Source organism: Pieris napi, chromosome 2, assembly GCF_905475465.1.
Source record: "Pieris napi chromosome 2, ilPieNapi1.2, whole genome shotgun sequence".
NCBI lineage: Eukaryota > Metazoa > Arthropoda > Insecta > Lepidoptera > Pieridae > Pieris > Pieris napi.
In genome coordinates this window covers 2,882,527-2,897,509 of record NC_062235.1, presented here as the reverse complement: position 1 = coordinate 2,897,509, position 14,983 = coordinate 2,882,527, and the positions used below count along the sequence as shown (strand labels likewise).

General features: G+C 35.6%; 1 protein-coding gene across 5 annotated transcripts in view; it reads right to left on the bottom strand.

The window, feature by feature from the left end:
• Positions 1-14,983, bottom strand: part of LOC125056370 (dystroglycan 1) — a 95,417-nt gene that overhangs the window by 11,556 nt on the left and 68,878 nt on the right. For 4 of the 5 annotated variants that reach the window (XM_047659422.1, XM_047659431.1, XM_047659414.1 and 1 more), the window contains 9 exons: positions 14,751-14,913; positions 14,334-14,480; positions 13,028-13,195; positions 12,225-12,389; positions 6,012-6,131; positions 4,523-4,678; positions 3,573-3,704; positions 546-797; positions 168-326 (listed from right to left, as the gene is read on the bottom strand). In XM_047659422.1, coding sequence (XP_047515378.1) covers positions 168-326; positions 546-797; positions 3,573-3,704; positions 4,523-4,678; positions 6,012-6,131; positions 12,225-12,389; positions 13,028-13,195; positions 14,334-14,480; positions 14,751-14,855 — 1,404 coding nt within the window. In that variant the 5' untranslated portion in view covers positions 14,856-14,913. The remainder of the gene's footprint in view (positions 1-167; positions 327-545; positions 798-3,572; positions 3,705-4,522; positions 4,679-6,011; positions 6,132-12,224; positions 12,390-13,027; positions 13,196-14,333; positions 14,481-14,750; positions 14,914-14,983) is intronic. The other variant, XM_047659440.1, reaches the window with a different exon arrangement.

Sequence of the window (14,983 nt, the reverse complement as noted above, 5' to 3'; positions counted from 1 at the left end):
ATTTATAAGCATTGTCTTCCGTAAACCGATTAGTCGATGTATATACATATTAATCTACATTGTGAAATTATAAGGGCGTCCTTCTAACTACCCCTTGTTAAGAATCCACTCCCACGCAAGAATTAGTGTTCAAACAAAACGTGACTTAGAACAGAATTAATACATACAAGTTCGGCTTCCGTCGATGTGGTAACTTCCTCTGGGACAATCAGTATAGGAGAATGATCATCGAGGTTTCTGTTCACTGGCGCTGGTTCCTTTGAGAAGTTGACACTGCTTGCCTCGGAAGCAGACTCCGAGTAAGGAGTGATTTTGACCTTATGATCCTGTTGGAAAATGTTGCATTAAGATACATCGACATATATAAACTTTAAACAAACACTACTTACTACACCAAAATTTACTTAGCTTTTTAAACATATAAAAATCTATATACTACGATATCTAGGATTTGTCGAGGCTAAAATAATATCTAGCTAATACAAGAGAACACAAGGCATTCCTAAAAACCGTGCAGCGTTCACGAGACGAGACATGCGACCAACCTCTGTTGTATACGCGTTAGTAGCGAGTTCTTGGTAATCCTCTGTTAGCGCCCGCGTTGTGTCGGAGGGGGTAGCAGGGGTCGTATTGGGGTTTTGGGGAGTTTGAGGGTTTAGAGGTGTTTGGGGTGTATAGGGCTCTGGGGTTTGCGTCTCCGGCGAGTCGAGCTCGTTCTGAAACGTGTCGGTGGTTGGCGCGAAGTCGGGCTGGCCATGGTGGTGGCGGTGTGGGTGCGGGGAAGTGGGGGGTTCCACCTGCCGCCGCGCGACGTTACGTTAGTGGCGTGACACGGGATTATCGGCCGTCACAGAAGAGAGAGAGTAATATTGCCAATACGCTGCGAAGCGTTTCATTAAAAAATATAATAAATGAGCACAACAATAGTTTTTGCCATGTTTTGGCATCTTTTTATACAGGAACATCTCTAATCTTTCAATATTAGATCTCTCTATTCCGTGGGCCGTTGGTAATGGTATCCGTATAAGTTACATATGAAAACCTTCTAGCGGATTCCATACGTAACACATATTGTTCACGGAGTTTTAATATATTTAATATTCACTGAGGCATTGAATACAATAGCGTGTACAGGATTGTCAAAATAATTTTAAGGCATTTGTATTAAAAATCGGTGAAAAGAAACGGAATCGTCGGTTGAATTTCATCGGACGACCCAATTTTTACACGTTCTTTATAAGAATGTCGACATTTATCACGTATGCGTTAAGTGTTGAACAATGTTTGTGGTTGTTATTGCTTTGATTAATTACACAAGAACAGAACTCACTATTATGTTATATTATTCAAAACTCGTTCAAGTATATATTATTAATTCTTGTATGTTTTTGAGACTTCTTCCAAGATTCTGAACAAAACCAAACTTCGTAAACGAAATTATTATCTCGTATTGGTAGGCAAAAAGCCAACTTCATGTCTATACGGAAACATTGTCAATGAAAAACAGATTTATATTTTCGTTCCTACTGGCCCTTTCTTATATTCTTTGTATAGAGTACACTCATATTGTCAAGCGAAGTGAAGTACATAATTCGTAATAGACTTTTTTTTTTGTTTTTTTTTTACATGAACGAGTTCGTTTTTAGTATACATCATCAAACAAAACCACACACAAAATTCACAGAGACAGATTTATGCATGAATGACGTGAAATGTTGCAACACAAATTATGAAACAGTCGGAACTTGAACACAATGGATTAGCATGTCTTTTTAATATACGTATATCGCTTTCTCATCAGTACTCTACTTGAACTAGACTAACAAGAAAATTAGAACCTATAGCTAATGAAATAAAAAAAACTGCAAACCATTTCTTGCCTCGAATTTAGGAGTAATTTTCTTGTAATAATGTCCAATTGTAGATGCAATATTATATATTTAATATAATAAAAACTTGGGATTGGAATCACCCAATCCAGTTGCACATATTTTATACATTAAGTATTGTATATCCTCGGTGTAGCTTGGTGTCACTTTCCAGTGATGCTAAATCCTACAGAATGTTCCCCCTAGAAAAACCCCTAAATTTTTGTTGTCTTTGGCATGAGAGTTAATTTCAAATTCATCTAATAAATTCAAGTAGTATAAAATAGTATAATATTTTAATCTTGGAGTTTTATAAGTATTTGATTTTTCAGTTACAGCCACGCTTCGTTTATATTTGGTTGAGATTGTTGGTCGGGTTCTAGGCTTAATATAATTGTATAGAATGGTGTTTTTTTTTAATTGCGGGGGAATTCCCCTAGTTGGCATCACTGTCATCAACTTTTTCACTCTGTGTTGGTAGGTTTAGTAGTAATTTGTCTTTATTAATATTAAGGTTTCATCTATTTTTTGTATTGCAAATTAGGTTTCGCACTCTTGCACTTCTCCACAAATCTTTTTTACCGTTTTCTTAAATTAGTGTGCCTGAAAGAGATCGCTTACTAGCGATGAGGCCGCACCATTTTTTTTAATAAGTTTATTGTAGATACTATTATTTAATTTGAAACCTGCTAGCCAACATATTAATTTCCGTTCTATATATTAAGTTTTGTAGACAATATTAAACAAACATTTTTTACAAATAATTTATAAGACGCATTGTGTTCAAGTTCAATTGATAACGTAAAATAAAAAGCAATGATTGGGTACATGAAGTGATACGGGCATATTATGAATCATGACTATTCATTCCATGCTATGGTCTAAACACATTAAGTGTGCATATGCATTCCATTTTAGAGATCGCATAGCGCGATTGATTGTCAGAAATGAAAAATTTTCGTTACGACTTTAAAAAACCGCGGGAGGCTACGGAGGAGATTATATCAATGTTTTTGTGTATAGTCAATTAAGTTTGAGTTTAATTTATAATTATTTGTTTTCCGGTTGGCCTAAAATATGTATACTGCATTTATTCTCAAAACAATCTCGAAGGACCAAATTTATAAGACACTAATTTAATAGACAAGCGATCCTTTTATGAGCTCAATTTAAAATTTGGAATGTCAATTTATGACAATGACAGCTGTCATTGAGCTCTCGACATGAGCTCTATAAACGTGTTCTCGTATACGTATTACATGACTATACATGACGCCTTTGAGTTTTAACCATAAATATTTCGTAAAAAAATTAAAAGTCCTAGGCTAAAGAAAAACAGTAGATTTTTGCTCAATTTTCAGGCATACAAACTGCATGTGATTAATTTAAAAACGGGAACTTCTTTTCCCTAAACTTAAATTATATTTCTTTAAATAGTTTTGAAGCTTTTAATTCGTATAAAAGAATCTCGATGTATGAATGTGCTATTTATGTTTGAAGCGAAATGTGCCAGCTAATGTGAATGATATTCGACATGAACTTTTGATTCATAATTCACGACTTCAAGTACGTAATAAAATCTAATAGTTATTCATTAACTCTAAAACCTCAAACTTTATATTATTAATTTTGTGGGTATGATTTTTTAAATTGAGGGTACACGTTAAATTTGTTAAATATTAAGTATACAATTCTAGTACTAACCAGATCAGGGACTGCTCCAATGTCAATAGGTGAATCGAAGTCATCGTCATCATCATCATAACCGCTGTAGTCCGCGGGGTCTTCTTCGCCATCATAATTGTCGTAATCACCAGAAGCATCCATTGGATCCGACTGAAAGTACAATAAATGGTATGGGATAATGTCACTTCATATGTTGTTGTTTATCTCTTCCCTGTATGTATATTTTTAAGTCAACGGGATTAAACCTCTGTCGAAGTAGACATGCGGAGAAATTGGCTGTGCCAGAAATTAATCTGGAATTGTATAGGAAAAAAATCTTTTGTGTGGCAATCAAGGTTTATAATAATTTACCAAAAACATTAAAAGAGCTTGCTACTAGAGTTTTTAAAAATCGACTCAATGTACGAGTTTTGGAAAAAGTTCATTATTCTATCAATCATTATTTGCGTGAAACATTACAATTAATATTTGATAACGTAATAATATGTTTTAATAATGTGATATTTTATCACTACAAATAATATAAGAATTGACTATAATGATATGATCCATAATGTATTTAACTTCTCTGTAATATTTCTTTTAAGACAAATTTGCACGCCATTATGTGTGGCAGAATGTGCGAACTTTAGATCGTACCACCATAACATGTATGTACCACATTCTTATTATAAATCTTATTATTATTGGACTAATAACACATGCTCATCACAATATTTATTTAGTACAAATGTAGATTATATTATTTGATCATCTTTTTCGAGTAAGTCGTCACCCGAAAATGACGAAGAGAAAGATGAAGTCATCACTGATACAAAGAAAAATTGTTAAAAGTGATAAACTATTTCTATTTCTAGTTTTGCGATGGTCGATCCTCTGGGAGCAAACTGTTTGAAATAAATACACCTAAAACTTACTGACATACAATATTATCATTGATAATTAAAGAGTTTATCACTTAAAATTACCTGTCTCTTCAGCCTGGAGTTAGGTTTAACAGCAAGCAGCCTCCAGCCCAAAACAGGAAGCTGAAGTAATTGGTGAAGAGTGCCATCTCTTGACTGCTCCCGTAAACCCGCAACCAGCACCTTGTGTCTACTCCATAGCTTTTCTCCGCAACCGACCTAAAATGGCATGTTCTTAATTTACTGAACAAAAACCCTTTATCAGGAACCATATAACGAATCTTATTTTTTTAATGAATATTTTCTTTTTTTAATCAAAGGAGGTTGTGAATTCTCTCTATCAATAGACTATCACTTACTTTACTCAATATATAGCCTGTCAATCAAAAATATTTACATTTAAAAACCAGTGGCGCTACAACCTTTTAGATCTGGGCTACAGGTTTATGTATCTATTTCGTAATCATATCTTTTTGAAGTTATACTTCTTTAGACGCGTTATAAAAAATTAATGAGAGTGAAATTTTACGATGCGCGCGCACCGTGACACAAAATTAACAGAATGAAGTTGCCCACGGAAGATGCTACGGCATTGGACATAATTAAAAAGCAACATTCGAATAATAATAGAATTTATGTTACATTTAATGTAAGAGAATAATAATAAATATTTATTTATTTATTTAATTTTTCAAATGTAAACTGAACTTTATTCACTATAATGACTCCTTTTCGAGTCTTTGATTATTTAATTGTAATTAATTATTTGCATGCAATCAAAAACTATTTTTAATAATGCCAAAGTATAACTTATTACGCGTGTACATAAGTACAAGCACCCTTTTTTTTCTAATAGACAAGTATCAGCTTTCTGTGCCTGACTTACGCCGTCAACTTTTTGAGTTTAAGGCATTTGTTTCTTCACGATGTTTTCCTTCACCGGACAAGCGAGTGTTAAATGCGCTCGAAGATAAAAAGGCCATTAGTGCAGTCCCTAAATTTGACGGTAGTCCCAAACTAAGAGATGTGACTCATACGCTAAAGCCGCTAGGCTAACTACCGAAACAATTATTATTAATAGAAAGCATGGTAATGATGGCCTTTAAAACGAGACCACATTATCATTTAACCATATCGTTTACTGAGCGTTTTCTAAGGCAGTTTTTGTCGCGCACCACCACTATGTGGAACCAGCTGCCTACTCAAGTATTTCCGAACCAATTCGACTTAGGGTCCTTCAAGAAAAGAGCGTACCAATTGAAAGGCCGGCAACGCACTTGCGAGCCTTCTGGCAATGTGAGTGTCCATGGGCAGCGGTATCACTTAACATCAGGTGGGCCTCCTATTACATAAAAAAAAAGAATTTTGTGCGTTGTAACACAAATTATAAATACTATTCAAACCCTTAATTACAATCCGATTCTAGTTTATTGAACCAATAATTAAAATATGTTTACTGTATTGAAAAATATTATATCGGCACAAATCAACTTCAACTTTTATAAAACAATTTCTCCCTTTTGATTTCACAGTAAACGTTAAGATAACTTACATTTAAATAAATGGCAGTGGTCGCTTCGCTGTGTCTTCGTTTCGTTGTTCCCGGGCCGCTCAATATGACCGCGTGACCTTGTGTATGCTCCACTTTGTAGGGCTCCATCCAGAACTCATCCTGGAATTAATATAACATTTCTTAGTAAAATAAAATCGAGGGCAGACAGTACATAGTAAAGATTGGAAATACTGATAATATTATTTTATTGATCACGAAAAGGCTATACATATAATCACTTTTAAATCTCAACTGAAAGTGGCCGATATTTTCGGGGCTGGATTTGTTCAGATTACTAGCTTCTTCCTGCGGTTTCATCCAGCTTAATTCAGACGTAATGTCCTTACATAGCCTGAAGCCTCCTCAAAAAGGGACACATTTAAAAAAAATACAAACCAGCAAACAATCTCTTCAGTTTAATAATAATATACATCTAATATATAAAATTCTCGTGTCACAATGTTCGGTCCCATACACCTTCGAAACGGCTCGACCGACTCTTATTAAACTTTTTATTATGTGGCATAAAAAATACATACAACCCTTAATTTTCCCCCGCTACGATTAACCCCTATTTTATTATAGTAGATAGTTATTTTTATTGAACTAAAAAATGTTTCCTAGAAATAATATACATGGCAAAACAATGTTTGTCGGGTCAGCTAGTAATATATATAGTGAAATACTACTGTAATTTCGGAGTTTTTATCTTCGCTAGGAATTTGAAAAGCGAAATATGGGATTCAATAACATAAGCCCTTGGGCGAGCTTTTTAAGCTAAAATCAATACAGCTGAAAGAAAAACTGGACAGTGCTTTGTTGTAAGCTTTTTTTATGTAACACGAGGCAAACGGGCAGGAGGATCATCTGATGTTAAGTGTACCGCCCATGGACACTCACACTGCCAGAAGGTACAAGTGCGTTGCCGGCCTTTAAAGAATTAGTACGCTCTTTCTTGAAGGACCCAAAGTCGAAATTGTTCGGAAAGTAAATTATGCCATGTATTTAATAATCTCTATTCAAATACAACGTAATAAAAAGTAATGTATTCAATAAGTAATAAATTATCATGATCATAATGTTCACGTCAATGACAATCGAACGATAAAATTGCATCGTTAGATCGGTCATTGAACCGCTTTTGAGTTAATTTTTAACCATTGCGCATACATAAGCACGCAAACACGCATATAAATTGGTTATATTAATGTCACTGTCTTTCTCTTTAAGGGTGATAGAGATGACTAATCTTTTAATATCATTATTACAATCACGGAATGTTCGCTTCCCTTGGAACTCAATGCTTAATAAAATTACGAAGCGTCGCTCCAGACAAATTGTATTAAATCGCAGCCATACATTACATTAGCGGAAACTGGTACAGATTAAATCGTTGTTCACTAACACCGCAAATATATATTTGAAAATGGAACGAATTGTTATACAGTCTTAGGTGATAGAAGACACCTCAAAATATTATTTGAAGAAGTAATGCCACCACGAGTAAGTAGTAAGTAGCAAATCTAAGTCTCACAACGCAGTTCTTCTACCGTAAAAAGTTGTGAGATCCATGTAATACCAAGTCGGACAACTTATCCAGCTCCCACTTAAGGGATCTTCTGTCTTTAATTAATACGTATTGATATGGTATGAATAATTACGTAATTAGCTAACCTAACAACTGATAGTGACCATATCAATATTTTATACTAAACAGTATCCATTACTAATGCATTAAGGCCTTTATTCACTTTGATTAGTGATTAGTGCAGCCTTGCCTTGATAAACAATAAACTACAAGCTCCCACCTTATCAGAATGCCAAATCATAAAATGACTGCTTCACCACTGATTTGAGAGCGACCGCCGATACGAAAACCGCTGTGAGAATTCGAAAAGTGAGTTACAGAATCGCAACGCAGGTATGTAGTGCAAATAGTGTCCAATTCTTCTTTAGTGGCTCTGTCAAGTAAATTCAGTAGTCTGTAGTAGCCGTCAATTGGCAAGTATGGACGAACATCGAGAAGCATTGCAATTGGAAGAAGTACTGAAATAAGTATTAAACGCGGTGCTATCGGAAACCGAAGAAGTTTTAGAAGTTGAACTTGCATGACCAAGAAAAGGTTCGAAAATGGATTGATAGAAGACCCATTCATAGCGCAAGCTACCAACTCTATAAGAAATTGGCTGCTGAAGATACGACGGAATATTATTTTGCTCTCAGGTTGACCGAAGAGTCCTGCTGCCTGTCCAGAGTGAGGGTGAAGGGAGGGCGCACGCGACTTCACTACTCGCAGTTCACTCGCAAAAAAATAGAACACGCTTCAAATCACTTTACTACGCAGCTACAATCAACTGCACTAATCAGTCGCTGTCCACACTTGTTTTCTCCTAATCACTAATCAAAGTGAATACAGGTTTAACACATTAAGATTAGAATTTTTTTAATCCAATACGACAAACTAAGATGCGGACAATTTCATGAGTGTAGATAACTAAGTTTCATATAAGAAATGTTATGAGGCCGGATAGCTCGTAAGTATGTGTGTAACTCTCAGCGGAACTAATTAAAAATGCCTGAAGCGTATCGGTTTGATGATCTATCAATAAGCCCTTTGAATATTCATCTTATGAGTAGCTCGGCTCGTTATATATAACAAGTTCGTTGCTTCCCTATTATACCGATACAAACATATTCACGTTAGGGTCTGGCTAACGAAAGTAGATACTGGAGTTTTTGCAAACTTTTTATATGACAACACTAAAGTTAGTACGGTCAAAATGTCTTGATATTTTGTTATTTTAAATAAGTACATATTAGTTTTAGTTACTTTACATAATGTTATTGTTCTTTTACAGATAGTCTTGACATTATTGGCCAACGGTTATGAATTTAAGAAAAACAAAAATAAACGTTCATTATTAATTGAACGATATGATATAGCTGCATGGAGACATCGCTTTTTGCGTACCATTGCATCGAAACGTGCAGAAGGCAAGCCAATAATCTACTTAGATGAAACTTATGTAGACAAAACCTATAAGCCAACAAAAGTTGGCAAGGTCCATCAACAAGTGGAATAATTGAAAATATATATATTATTGTGCATGCAGGTTCAGAGAATTGGCTTACATTGAATGGTATTTAATTTGAATCATACAATTCAAAAGCAGACTTGCTCTGCTTAGTAAAACAGAACATACCAGAACCTATTTATAATTTGCTAAATAGCAAAATTGCAAGCATCCACTAGTAAAATAAAAATGAATGTCAAAGTATTAAAGTGAGTTGTTCCAACTTTCCTTTTTTCTTTATGGTAGGGGAGCCCACGATGCTAAATGGGGATTTACTCGAGCGTCGTAGAGACCTATTGGGATGCAAAGCTTAGATAAAAAGAAGAAAAAAATTTTATATGATAAATTCCTTTTCATCGGTGGGGGAAGCGGCTATAGATAGTTAAATATGTAAAAAAAAACTGTTGCATGGACATCCTCGAGCGCGTCAGATATTGATAGCATCTATGCCCTACGTATTTTTAATAATGTACGTATGTTAATCTGATCGTTTGCATGATGCGGGTGGTTGTATTTAATGGTGGCTGTACACACTCGGCGAGAGCCTCTCGCCGAGAGTCTCGACCGAGAGGACCGAGAGAAGAGCGCAGCCTGTACACACTCGTTACGTTATTTGTATTTAAAACACCGTTAATAATGGACGTGGAAACCGCTGCTGCTGTTTGTCTTTGTGCAATAAGTTATTATAATTTTCTTCACGTTTACCATAAAAAAAAATTACGAAGCCATGGCGAAGAAGAAGATGGTGGATGGTTACTATGCACCGCAACAAAAATAGGTACTTAGGTTCATAAAGTTACGTCCACGGTACGTAGCCATGAGTGAATCTCGCTTTTTCTTTAGTTCCTCAATTGGGATATCCATCGGCCGGCTTATTCGCATCCAAGCATCATGTAGAGATTGTTTATTTTTGTGTCCGACATCCTTCGGATTCCATAACAACGATTCCCTTTGGTAACACTCCAAAAACTCTAATTCGCGTTCGTTAGACCACATTGTGCGATACGTCCTGTCACAACCACAGTCATCGAGCAAGTGATTGAACGAGTGTGTACAGGTCGCTCTCGTTTTACTCGCGAGACCCTTTGACTCGTGCGCAAAAAACCGACAGGCGACCGAGAGAGGCGAGACCGACTGCGAGGAAGCGAGGCGAGACGAGAGCTCTACTGTACACTCTCGCCCTCGGCCTGTCTCGGGGTGTCTCGCCGAGTGTGTACAGCTACCATAAGGGTTGAAAATTAAAAAAAAAAAAAAATTATCGAGCGCGTCAGATTTTCTAAGGGAGTGTTAAGTGCACCAAAAAAAAGCTCTCATTCACTAATCTGACGATTTCGATGGGACGCAAACAGACAGCCATTTTGTTAATTTGCAAAAAAAAAATCGCAATTTTGAAATACTCAAGCGCGTCAGATTAAGATATATGTGGTTCATCTTTATGTTCTAAACGTACTGTCTCATAATCTGACGATTATCTAGAGGGATTCGCCTGATCTGCCAAAAAAAAAATAGAAAAACGGTTCACCTAAAGGGCCATCCCTGCAACTTCCCGCTAATTCCATTCCTGGGCGCTTAAAATTGATATTTTGAGCTCGCTGAGTTCAAAGAAATAACATTTCTATGCATTTGAGCTCTCCCAGCTCGAAAGTCTGATAGAAGTTTCATAGAACACTATTTTTGGAATTTTCAAACCGCAATAACTTTTGAATGGATCAAGCAATTTTCACGCGGTTGGCGGCATTCGACGCAGTTTTATCATCCTCATAAATAATTTTTACCACAAATTTCGGAGTAATCCCGAAAAAACCCTTTTTCGGGTTTCTTTCGTGTACGATATCTCTCGAACGAATCAACCGTATTTGACCAGCTTGGTGGCGATCGACGTGGTTTTTCAAGCTCAAAGGCGGATTAGTTTTTGAAGTTGATCGATAAAGAAACCACTTTAAAAAAAAATATTTCTTATTTTTTTAAGATTTTTCAAAATTTCTCAAAATCTATCGGTCCGAATCGGTTCAAATTCACAGGAAATGTAATTTTGAGGGAAATATTTAGAACGCCGTTTAGTAGATTCCGATCGGTTTAAAGAAAATGTAGGCATCACGCAGCTGCACGCATTTAACTTTATCGACGAATTTTTGTTATTTCGGCTTGCGGAAATCGTCAGATTATATATTTTTCATTATTCTTGAATTATTTCCTTCAAAATAAAAAAAAAATTAGCTACGCTCGAGAATGTCGAGATGACGTTTTTTTTTTACAACTTTGTTGCCCTCCCCTTTTTTTCCGTCACTCTCAAATTGTCAGATTAGTGGAATATACACTTTTTAGGATGTAATTAACTCACCCTACCTTAATCTGACGCGCTCGGGAATTTCTGATGGTCAATTTTTTTTTACTAAACTGATCCTGTCTCCTTCACGTGCGGCTTTATATATGGGCCTCATATTTTGTGGAGGTACTTAACCGGGTACAAGGTATCCCCCTATATATTAATCTGCCGCGCTTTAGTAAATCCCGAAATCCCCTCTTGGGCTCCCCTACCATTAGGGCTGCCATGCTGATATTTTTTAAATTTGCCGCGCTTTTTCAGTATCAACTTTCATTAGCCAGACTCTAGTTGTATACTCACATTAATATCTAACGAGTCGTAGTTTCAACGAACCATAAATATTTTTATAGATAATATTAATTGCTTTTTGGAATATTGAAACGTAAGAGATGTAAAGTCAAAACGTCAAAGTAATTTTTATTTAATACAAGTGTCATTACTGAGACATCATGGAACATTACGATTTAGCCTAACTTAAGACAAATAAGTTATTTTCTAATAAGTATATTTAACATAAGTATTCAATAACACTACTAACAGTGTCTATTAAAGGGAAGACACTCTGTTCTTGTGTTCTATTTTTTCACTTGCCACTGTTTAGCACATAAGACTTAAGTCAAAATAAATAATGTAAAAAATTCGTGTAATAAAAATAAATATATAAAATTAAACTTTGTCGACTCTTTTGTCCTAAAACACACAAGTAAATGTATGCAACATTTTGACCTTTTTGACTAGCGCAGTCGCAGTGAATTTCCCCAAATCAAAATACCATCGACCAGTTTCTAAATATCATTTTAAAAAAATACATACCCCGTCAAGCGCCATGAAGCTAGCTAATTCCATGAGCGCTCGTATCCTATGACGCGGCAGTATCTTGTGGAATGCTGTATCTATGAGTACAACTAGGACCAGTCTGCTTTCGTTGTTAATACACGTCCCATATCGAGACTGCGGCTTTTCTTCGGATTTTTTCACCTATAAGACAATTAAGTTCATTAGTTCTTTCGTTGTCTATCTACTTCTAAATAGGTTTCAGGATTTTCAGGAGACCATTGCTAAAAACACACGTACCATACCAAAGAATGAATAGTGTTTCTTATATTTAAAATAAATATAGTTTAAAAAAACTATAAAACACGCTTTTAAAGCACATCAAACTAAAAAGTGAAAAATAATTCCTAATTTAGGCTGAAAATGGTAATGAACAAAAAATACTGGTTTTATTGTGAAAAAGCGTGGGTTGCTCGATAGACGACAAATATCACAAATATGGCAGCGTTTTTTTTAAACTATATTTATTTTCCATTTTTTAGTCCTAGCAGAAATACGTGTTGTCTCAATTTAATCGTATTGCTTTGTGGACTTAAAAAAAATTTCATTGTTTTTTCGAGATAAACCTATGAAATTATTATATTGTCGCTGATTCTTTATAAGTGTACAAAGTTTGAATTAAATCTGTCCGTTTAAAGTGGGTCAAAATCGAGTCCGAAGGATTCGGTTACATACATACAGGTGAAGCTAATATAAAGCGTGTAAAAAACGTATTTTAATGACCCTAGCATCTGAAATAAAAGGCTTTCATGATTATAGTATTTCGGTGTTAAAGTACTTACCTCAACGGTAAACGTATCCATGGCAGTCAAGCCATGTGTGCGCCCATGAGCAGTTACCCTAAAGTTGTGTGAGCCTATATCCTGCCGCTGCGGGACCCCGCTGATCAAGCCGTGTTTGGTGTCCACGGCCAGCCAGCTGGGCAGGCGGCGGCCATCTTCACTTCGGACCTTTATTGAAATTAATTCCAATAGTTTAATATAATAAACTGCAACCTTCTATACAAACTTAGGTGTGTAAGAATAGAAGTTAATGACCCGTGACTCAGAGTAAAACGTAAAGGTTGAGGTATTTTAACAATACTTAAAACTCGTTGTCTAATACTCTTAATAATAATATTAAAATGCTTATACGGTCCAGTGTTAGCCTGTCTCTCTAATAGTACAATTAACACTATAGTTCTTAAATACGTTATATCCGGTATGATTAACCCAAAAACTCGTGAGGCTGATAGTTACATAGACATAATTGTAGGCACAGCGATTGGCTACATAATGTGTTTTTACAAATTTTATGTACGATGGATAGTTTAGGACATATAGCCAAAAAAGTGTTTTTTGCACCACTTTTTCCAAGATGGCGGTCGGGGGACAAGCACGCTAACCCCAAAAACTTGAGATTAAGCTTGTATTGACCCCCCCTACATGTCCCATAAATAAAATTGCGTCCTCTAACAAATGTTCAGTTTAGCCTTCAAATTGTAACATTTCAATGGACTATATAGACCAGAGAGATAAGAGCAACCCCAAAAAGGAAGCGCCACTGGAACTATATTTCAAATATAGAACACACTTGCACTCTCAAGCACCAAATGTATTCAAAATTCGAATCTGTTCATGCTTGAATTTCGGCTTTGAAATCGAAGAGAACTAGGTCAACTGCGCATGATTGATTACCATCACGCGGTGGAGATGTCTTAGGAAATACCTGACACCAAACAAAGAAGTGTCATTTATTAAATTCATTATTTCTTATTAAATCAAATTATTGTTATTCGTGGTGGTAAATATAAATATACGAATAGCAATTTTATCGAAAAAAAAGAAGTAGTTAATGGTGTAATATAGATTATTTAGTTCTTATAAATGTGCGTAATTAACAAGAATGTAGATAACATTATTGTAGTGAGATTTAAGCTTAATCATACCATCAAATAGTTATCTGTAGACACTGTAATCTGTGACTCATCGCGATGATTCTAAAAAAGACCACAGTCCTACCCGAGAAAATTCGAATATCGAACTCTTTACGAAATCAAAACACTTTATGTTATTGCTCCTATATGAGAAAAATAAACAAATACCGTACCTTATATGCTAAAACTTCTCCGGAAAACGCTTCTTTAGGGATTTCCATGCGGAATAAATGTCCGACATAGGCCGATGTGTCAGGAACACCCCATAATCTTCGTAGGCCATTTTTTGCTATCTCTGAATGGTTTGCTGTCAGTTCAACCTAAACGTAAAAGAAATTTGCTAATGCTGACAAATGTAAATGCTTTCATGAATTTTCAGACGAAATTTATTTCATAAATGACGCATTTAGCGTAAAATATACCCATACCTAATTCGTATGGGTATGTACGTGAGGGTTTGTAGGATTATACGAGGTTATAGTTGAAAAATAATTCTTGATACTAAATATGAAAAACTTAAAAAAATCGTAAATTAATTTACTCGTAGCAAATTAGAATAACATTAGGTCGCACAACTGCCGTTTAGTTACCTGAAACTCTTCGTTGTTATCAAAGGCGAAGTCGTCATCATGTCGCGTGAGCGCTAGCGGGCAAATGAGCAGAAGCGCGCAAGCCACGTACGTCGACGTGCCCATTTCGACCGCTGAGAAGCGCTTCCCAACTCTCTCTCATAAACTCATTGCGATCCACTAACTGCAAAAGAAAATTATATCTTTAAATACAGGAAACAAAAGAAAATACAGTTTATTACAATTGACTAACA